This window comes from Parambassis ranga, chromosome 17, assembly GCF_900634625.1.
Source record: "Parambassis ranga chromosome 17, fParRan2.1, whole genome shotgun sequence".
Lineage (NCBI taxonomy): Eukaryota > Metazoa > Chordata > Actinopteri > Ambassidae > Parambassis > Parambassis ranga.
Window position 1 is genome coordinate 8,654,156 of NC_041037.1, and position 9,567 is coordinate 8,663,722.

The 9,567-nt window shown below is 41.7% G+C and overlaps 1 protein-coding gene across 1 annotated transcript; it reads left to right on the forward strand.

Annotated features, from left to right (window-relative positions):
* Positions 1-4,918: 4,918 nt before the first annotated feature.
* Positions 4,919-8,208, forward strand: rgs20 (regulator of G protein signaling 20). The gene is made up of 5 exons (XM_028427918.1): positions 4,919-5,007; positions 6,404-6,567; positions 7,069-7,158; positions 7,244-7,478; positions 8,020-8,208. The coding sequence occupies exons 2-5, from the start codon at positions 6,407-6,409 to the stop codon at positions 8,206-8,208; spliced, it is 675 nt and encodes a 224-aa protein (XP_028283719.1). The 5' UTR covers positions 4,919-5,007; positions 6,404-6,406.
* The last annotated feature ends 1,359 nt before the right edge of the window (positions 8,209-9,567 follow it).

Here is a 9,567-nt window from a genome sequence, read left to right on the forward strand (position 1 = left end):
AAAATGCAATAATCAGGGGTATTGTTCATGCTCCAGCTGTCAAAGCGTCTATAAAGACAGAGAAGGTGCAAAAGGCCTAAAGAACATAGCCATTGTAAGTATTATTTTAAACATCCTGATGAAACAGAAAAATAATAATACATGTGATTCCAGCCAATCAGCTGCAATCAGCTTTGCTATCAGTTGATGGTGTGGTTTACCTTTGTGGCTTTGTGAGGATGACAGGGTTGGAGTCACTTGATCACTCACACTGAAGAACTTTGATCAGTGTTTATCTGTGTGATCTTCACTGTAAAATCAAATGGTACCACTGTTATCTCCAGAGCGTATTAATGCTGTTACATGTATGTGGCCATATGTTTCCACTACAGGGTTCATTTACCAGTGTATTCTAATCTGTTGTATTACGGGGGAGTTCATCAAGAAGCATATAGAATCACCACTGACTCCACGTCTGTCACTCGTCTTCCTCTCCGTCCCTCTAACTCAGACACTAAGACCTCCAGGCTTAATCTGGCCTAAGCTGGTGAGACGCAATAAAGCACAGAGGAATCAGGATTGCATCCAGTCCTAATCCCCTTCTGCCCTCTCCCTTGTAAACACTCTTCTCTTCGTCAGGGTCACTGATGCCTTTCCGCCCCTTGTTTCTTTCCATCACAATGCTTCAGAACGGACGGCGGGAAAACAAAGAGGAACTCGGCAAGAGGTGTGGATTTCTTATGATCTCAAACAGACTGGAGCCTCACGTGGCGAGTGAGGCCTCATGGTCAGAGCATGCCATGTGCTAGAGCGCTGAAGCAGTGGGAGATCAGGCCCACGTCTGCTCTGTGGGGGATCAGACACTCCAGGGCCCTGATGTGGCAGCGGATACGGAGACTGGCCCGGGCCTGCCAGCATGGTGTTGGCTACCCAGTCCACTACAATGACCCAGACCGAGAGGAGCAGGAGATGGTGTGCCTTGAGGTATGGGCATGCTTTTACCATTCAAGCATTTTAGATACTGATTATTGAGCTCAAGAAGTAAATACAATCACCGACCCCTTAAATAAAACTACCCCTACACGTTCCTGAATATTTTGATTGACAGCATGTTAATAAGTTGATCAGTCTTCAATAGGCAGCCACTCTAATAAAAAGCCTACAGTGCTTTATTTAATTAAAATTCTGACATTTAGAGTAGCAACTTATTCAGCAATAGTTTCTTCTCATTAATTACCTGTAGCAAATGATGCATGCTTCACACTGTCTGTGGTTGTTGTGATTGCACCATGACTGCTCTCAGAGCATCAGCTGCCATTTTTGCTTCATGCCAAACTTCTATTCAGGGAAGTACTTCCTGTCTGAAGGAGGCTTAGGAAGATTAAACGAAGAAGATACGCTACCTCAAAATAGTCTGATACAAAGCATGAGAAATCTAAACAAAGTGTTAGTGTCACTCACACACATACAGACAGGGTGGCTGACAGCCAGTGTTAACATCCTATAGTCCAATTTTCAATAAGATATCAGGCAGTGTTGTGAAAGCACTTAGAGGCTTACAGTAATGTTTGACAGCACAGTCATTCTGGGTAAAAGGATAAATATAGATTTCCGATGGCTCTCTATAGTAAGGTGAACTATGTTGCTATTCAACAGGGCAAGGGATTGGCATGAGGACACAGGAGCAGCTTTTAGAGCTGAGTGGGAGTCACTTCAGTGTAAATTATTCTGTAAATCAAAGTCTCAGAGCAGAACCAGAGCGTCCAATAAAACTATTTCATGTTAAACTACAGCTAAAAGATGAGTTAGTGAGAAACAACGGTCACTTCTAAGCTCCTAAAATCCTTCTTTTTGTGTTCATTAGAAGTTAGAATAATAAGAAAAATGACTGAATAATGCTCTATATGCCAACAGTACCACATCCATCTCTATGTACTGATATATTATTATACAACATGAGAATGAGGGCCAGGTTTTAGCAGAGATGTAACAACTGTCTACTGCTGGACTCAGAGCATGCACACTGGACGTACACGACCACCAGGATGCTCTGAACTCCCTTTACACTGTGACTGAATTTACAACTGTACCTGCTCGTTTTTCACACTGTGATCAGTCACATGCAGCTTTTAATAGTAGCATGTAAAATCCGATTGGCCATGTGGTCAGTGCATGCATGCTGACTATTGCACACATAACCCTATATATATATATATATATATATATATATATATATATATATATCAATGTGTAACAATAGCTCTTACTACATTAACAGTTGCAAATGATAATGAGAGATCACTGTTGAGTGAGTTTATTAGTCATAGGACTACTGTAAACCAACTCATACAATGTGACTACATGTCAGATTCAACATGGCAGATCTGTGTCAAATATGTATTGTTTTAGTTGTTCTTAGTGTAGACAGCCCTTTAACTAAAGGATTCTCCACATTTATTATGGATATACATGCAATAAGTGATGTATACAGAAGAACAGCAACAAGAAGTGATGCAGCATCAAGTTAAAACACTAGACTTACATATCATTTTGTTAATAGTCTTTATTCAATTCAGTTCAAAGAACTTTTCTTGTCCCCTATAAGGGCAATTTATGGTGGTATCTTGGACCTCCAGAAAGTGGTCCAGTGATGATGTTAAAATGGCTGTAGCAGTCATAGCAGTCACAGCAGTAGTGCCAGATGAGGTGAATATAAAGACACTGGACAAGCTCAAATCTGCATTCCAGAATGACTGCCCAATGAAGAAATATTACCAAAAATCATTCGGCATGGAGACCCGTCGCCTCCAGTTGTGCTGATAATGTGATGTCCACGTAAAAGCAAAAGAACAGGCGGCTGTGTAGCTTGGTTACAAGGACGAAGACACTGATTGCGCATTATTAAATGGAACCTGACATTTACTGTACAAAGAACAACTTGATCAACACACATCAGGGAAGCGGAGAAATTCATTAGAAGAACAATAACAGCAGTGGGAAATGAAAATCAAATGGAGGGGAAATGAAGTCTCCCACATTCTGGAAACCTTTTTTTTTGCTGCTGCGAAGAGCTCATAGATGCCATGCATTCTCTCTTGAGATGTTAAACCACTCTCCATCTCCATCTCCAGTCCCTATCTGCATGTTGAGCTCCAGTGATTGAATCCAAAGTTGATTCTATATCCCTGCAAGCTAGACGGTGATTTGAATCCCTTCTATCACATATTGAAAAGACTTTATTCATCTTCTCACACGGCTTGACCCTCACTTGTGACCTTGTGCATTCAGACATACCGCCCATCCCGTCCTCCACTTGGCATTGTGGCCCCAAGAGGGAAAAAGTGTGCGTTCATCAAATTGCAGCTGCAATCATTCGTTGCTCATATGTGTGCATGTATCAGTCTTGCAGGGCTATTTGTGGGTCTGTGTTGCATAACATGAACACAAGGGAAGGTGTTAAATGAAGTGCAGTGGAGGAAGTCACATGTTTATATCTCGGGGGGGAATACAAAAGATGTGTGGACACTCTGGGCATGACACAGTTAAGCACAGTCAGAAAGTAATTAATGTAGACAGGAAGTGACTCTGCTCTTCGGTCTCCTTTTTTTTTCTTTGACACAGAAGTTCACAGAACAGATGAATTCCTGAGTGGATCCATCAGCACTGTCATGGAACAGTGCAAAAATCAGTTCTCCATGGAGGCTCCACACTCTCATTTTGTGGCACTTCTGATTCCAATATGGGACTGGTGTGATTGATTTCGGTGGCGTTGGGAGGCGTTGTTAGTTGCAACGCGGCCTTAAACTGCATCGGCACAAATGCACTGGTGTAAATAAAGTAGATAAAATAAGGAGCGTTACACTAGTTTCGCAGAATAGGCAGGTATTGAGTGCCATCTGCTGATTACACAAAGCTAAGCATGGCTGTGCATTCTAATAGCAAAGCGTTAATAATGAAATATAATACTTTTATAGATATGTAAGGAAATATACACACATCCCTTAATGGTAAGAGTAGTTCAGAAATATGTAAAATCATTAGGGGACATATAAAGGAAGATACTATCTGAAATCACATAGCTGTAGCTTTTATGCTTCACATAAAATTCAAGGCAGGATGCCTTTGTATCATCTGCATCATGTTATAGTGCTGTATATCCAGCTGCCTTCAGATGGCAGTGTTGTCTTCTGCATTATTACTGGCTGCAGGCCTGTAGTGTGGATTGAGACACACACACACACAGCAGCCGGGTAAATGTGTGTAAAGGGACAGAAATGTAAATGTTGAACTGGAATGGACCAGGATGAGGAAGAAATACCAGGTGTGTAATTTGATTTGATGTACATGAAATGAACCACATATATATATTATGATAATATGTTTTAGCTAAGTGATGATATTACTCCCAGGTTAAGCTTTTCAACCAATTTACCAGCACATGAATAGAGCAGGTTATGATAGTAAACTGTGCAAAAAGAGGTAAAACAGGCTGTGTATGTGTGTAACATTCATATTTGTGAGATATTTGCCACAGACATTGAATGTTAAGTGCCATGTAAGTAAGAAAACAACAAAAATCTAATCTAAAACTCGTTGATTACATATGATTGGTTGTCAAAGCCATGGCATCTTTATGCAGGCTGCAGCTGAATGCATTTCTCCACTGTGTTAGCTGCTGACTGTTTCAGCACCACAGACAGCGACTTCATTCAACTCTCATTGTGACAGCAGAAACATTCATGGAAATGGTTAATAATGGTTCCATGACTATTTTATTTTTTTATTCCTCCGTTTTACTGTATACTGATATATTCCAGCTATTCATCATGGCAACAAAAAAGGGATCTGCACACTCAACCTGTGCCATACTGTCGGGGCTTTACGCTCTTCACTGGGGCTACTACGAGTTAGAGAGAAGACGCATGCGTACTGACTTGAAGCAGCCGGTCGGAAAAAAAGCCTTATGTGCCATCGGATGTAATCAAGGCAAAGAATTACCTCTTCTCGCTGTGCATACATGGTGAAATTGTAAGTACTGGTAGCAAACTGCTGTTTCGTTGCACGGACATTTCGTGAGCGGAGCGTTTCCCGTCATTTTTTGTTAACGGCATGTCACTATCTAGCTTCTGTACAGTGTGCTTTTTAACAGATCTAGGCAGTGTCTTTTCGGTGGTTGTCCAGAGCGATGAAGCTCTACGGTTCTTCATGGTGACACTTTTCCATTGATGTGATGTGCTGAGTTGCCAATGCAATGATTTCTGCTGTTAGATCGCCATTAAATCCCAGTGTGGCTGTGCTTTTGTGAGAAGGAGGGGGGGTTGAACAGTGGTTTATGTGCTGTTATCATGATTTATCCTTTGAATGGATACGACCACCCCCACCCCCCCTCATTTCATCGTCTATAGCTGTTGAGTCAAACCATAGCGTATACTGCAATTGTGTCAGCTTCGAAGTACCCGACACCTAATGCGTAAAATATGCCATTTGGCAAGGCGCACGAAATCTGCATCTGAAGCCAGCTCCAAATCTTGAGTAAAACCCGCGGATCCATTTTAGAAATGACCGAATGGTATTGTATTCACTGAGAGGATGTGTGATAGAGCGATGCTGCGGTTATAGATTTGCAAGCTGCGCCCTTAGGCCCCCCTTTTCCTCCCTCTCCTCCTTCCTATGTACCAAATCTTCAGACATTTTTTTTTCTCCCAAAAGCGTCGTTTTCTGGTGTCAGGTAGTAGCCGGTTGATGCCGCGTGTTGGAAGCGACAGTTTTGTTACATAAATGATGTGACAGGATTTGGCAGTGTCTGACCTGATGATGACACATTTGTTAAAATCAGACAAGAAGTCATTCTGTGAGCGCAGCCTGTGTGTAGTCTATAGGCCTGTGAATACACGCTATAGAGATGTGTAGTCCTTAGTAAATCCTCATGTGCATTAAAAAGGGTCTGACAATCCTCAAAAAGATAAATATTATTTGGAGATGTATTTAATTTATCAAGCATTTTAAATCCTTTAATGCACTGCTTTTCACTCCAGTGTGATATTTTAATATTTTTGGATTATAGATATTGAACTCATGACCTGAAATCCATCCTTTTTTTCTAGGCAGCCTGAGTTTGAGGGAACACATGAGATATAGAAATGTTCTTACTCCCCAGTAGAGAAACAGCATTCCTTTACAGTGTGACCTCTGGGCATGCTGGCACATGCTTCAACTAGACAGCATCAGCAGCACTGCACTCAAACAGATATGTGTCAGCTGTAATTCAAAGGAATTTAATCAATCCTGGTTCATCACCTCAAACCATCACACCATTGTTAAACTGATTCATATCACACACATGCATTGCAGGCAAAGATGCAAAATCTCAGTTGAATACTATCCCTGATGTCCGCTCCCTCTACCCTCTCTTCTGTCCTTATAGCCCATGGGATCAGAACGGATGGAGATGCGAAAGAGGCAGATGTCGGTGCAGCAGGAGTCGGCAGCGGGGGGAACTGCACCGGCCCAGCAGGACCAGCCGGGCCAGGCCAACCCACGGGGCTCTAATGCATGTTGCTTCTGCTGGTGCTGCTGCTGTAGCTGTTCTTGGTAGGTCTCCCTTACGACCATTGTCGCCCAGCATGGTCCGACATTAGTGCACACCACGGTGGTGCAGTCTGAGTTGCTGTGTCTCAGCAGCAGGTTTCAGCTTCTCTCTTATGCTCTTGACATTTTTCATGTTTGATCTGTTTATGTAGAAGCAGCATCATGAAACGACACCTGCAAGCTAATTCTGTAAGCTCCAAATCAGAGTCAGAACCATGGGGGGAAAAACAAAATCTGCTTTTTGGGCCAAGAAATTTGACTCTCAGTGATTCGGTGCAGCACAGAGGACGGAGCAGAAACAGACAACTACACAAAAGTAGCAAGACAAACAAATATAAATACACTTACAGCCAAAAGCTGGGCAACACACTTTAGAGGAGACATTGATTTTAGTTTCATAAATATGTAAAATAATGTCTTGTGCTGCATTTTGCATGTGTTAGAAATTAACCCATAGTCATCATTGCTGTAAAATCTGTACTTAATCCTTCCTCTGTGTGTCTGTCTTACCATTAGGAATGAAGACCGGGATGAGAGGAACCGAAAAGCATCTTATGATGTCAAGGAAGGGACCACAGACTGTGAAGACTGGTCAGCTGCAAACCACTACACAAATATACTGTTAATATAGTGATTTATCTAAATGTTGACTCCTTCATTTCTATGTTGTGTGCAGTCCGAAGCCCACGTTGGAGGATGTGCGCTTATGGGGGCAGTCGTTCGATAAGCTGATGTGCTGCCCGGCAGGGAGGAACTCTTTCCGACAGTTTCTTCGCACGGAGTTCAGCGAGGAGAACATGCTCTTCTGGCTCGCCTGTGAGGAGTTCAGCAAAGAGACCAATAAGAGTGCGATAGAGGAGAAGGCTCGGGTCATCTACGAGGACTACATCTCCATCCTCTCTCCTAAAGAGGTCTGATACCTCTTTGTTTCAGGGGTTTTTGTGTGAGCCGGATGTCAATACCACAGAAATGTCTGTACAATAGATGTTAGCATATACAGAACGTAGCTTCACCATAACACATGGGATACAACTAGCCTGGTGCTGTCCGAACGCAAAAAAGAGGTTGGCTCTTTACAGTTGCCAGGCAACCAGAATAAGGTTTATTTAGAAAATGTTTTAATGTTCATTTTTGTGGTGTTGTTGGCGCTGTAGTCAATGGGAATTGTTGTCAATACCTCAAGTGGCTGTTTGAGGAACTGCAGTTTTCTAGCACCCTAGAGGTTGCTGCTCTTCCACTTTTATGTGAACTAAACTAACATTAAACAAATAAGATTTTAAGATCTGGTAGATCAGTAGAAGTGAGGCTGGCTGTTTCCCCCCTATTTCAAGTGCTCCTGCAATGTGAAGCTAGCCGGCTCTAAAGATCGTATCCTCCAGCTCAGTGTAGTTGACAGTTCCACAGTGAGAACACATACTGGCCCTCCTAATGGTTTATTCTCTTGCCTCTCAGGTGAGCCTTGACTCCCGTGTGCGTGAAGCGATTAACAGGAACATGCTGGAGCCCACCTCACACACGTTTGACGACGCCCAGCTGCAGATCTACACACTAATGCAAAGAGACTCGTATCCCCGCTACATGAACTCCCCAGCCTACAAAAACCTGCTCAACACTCTGTCAGAGCAGTCCCCCGAATCTTAGGGTGGTGATGACCTGTGATCTTTTAACTCTCTTAGCCCCCATTCTCCCCCGTCCCATCCCCCAACCCTTACCCCCCATTTTTTTTAAAGTTTTCTTTGTATATTCAGTGTAGGATTACATGACCCAGGCCTTGTGCCTGGCCCCTCCCAGGGATCTCAGCGCTATTGTGATCTGCACCTGACCGAAGACACTCAGGTCTCAAAATCTCCCGAGGGCTCGACATCACAAGTACTGCTACAGATCAACATAGCAAAACACTCCAAAGGAATATGAATACATTTGATTTCTGTTCTCTTTTTTCTTTCTTTTGATAGAAATAATCTATTTTGTTTGTGTTCAGAGTTTTTTATGGTCTGTTGTTTTTTGTATGATTGTTTGGGGGGGGGACGATTCCTACTGTAGACTATATATTTATGAGTTTGTAAATAGTATAAAACGGAATTGTGGGTATTTTATGTGGAAAAATGCCTGGTTCTATTTACTGCGTATGAAAATCAAAGCTCAAGTCAAAGGCTACACGTTAGCTCTACTTGCAGGCAGCTTTGTGGGGTACTGTATGATTTGACCTTGGTTTTAACCCTGTTTTGTCACCTAACCTCACACTTTGGTACCTGTGTCGGCAAGGACTTGGCAACTCCAGTTCATGTAGTACCTGTGCATGATTTGAGGTTATCAGTAAAGACGATCTGAGCTTGGTGCAATGTGTTCCCTTTCCAAGAAACTCAAATCAATGATGGAAGGGTGTTTTGTTTCTCAGTCTTAACCACAGACTATTGCCTGTTCATGTGTTACTCACCTCATAGGGTTATTATGGTTTGAGAACCTTTAAGTAATTCTATTTACCAGAGAAAGTATTTTTATTATTAATACATGGAGACAATACTAGGAAAATAGCTCAAATTATATTTAAGTCATATAAGGGAAATTTTATTATTTAAAAAAAAAAAGTTTATTTTATAGGTCTGTAAATTCCTAATCATAGTAAAAAATAATTTTTGCACTGAATATGGGGAAATACATATGCAGATTCTGCTGATCTGGCATTTAATTGGTTAATTAAAAATTAAAAAAAGTAGCAGTCAATCTATTTATTTTAGCAATAATTAAGAGAGAGCTTGTTCTCAGACAGTACAGACCTGTAAAATAAAGTATTATCTACTATATAAAAATGACAGTCAGGACAGACGCTGCATGGGTTGGGCCAGGTTAGCATCAACACCAAAGCTACCATGTAAACTGTGTTCATATGTTCACTGAGAGCGTTTTGTTACGCTGACAAAAAATTGGAGTTGCCAAGTGTTTAAATATTTTTATGTACTCTTGATAGTTTTAGTTGAATTACTTTGTTGCCTCACAAAC

Bases quoted from the DNA above. Each gene is read 5' to 3' on its own strand.
- rgs20 (XM_028427918.1), top strand. From the start codon at position 6,407: ATGGGATCAGAACGGATGGAGATGCGAAAGAGGCAGATGTCGGTGCAG. The intron at 6,568-7,068 runs TTGGTAGGTCTC...TCCTCTGTGTGT, and splicing joins TGCTGCTGCTGTAGCTGTTC to CTGTCTTACCATTAGGAATG. The intron at 7,159-7,243 runs GTCAGCTGCAAA...TGTTGTGTGCAG, and splicing joins ACCACAGACTGTGAAGACTG to TCCGAAGCCCACGTTGGAGG.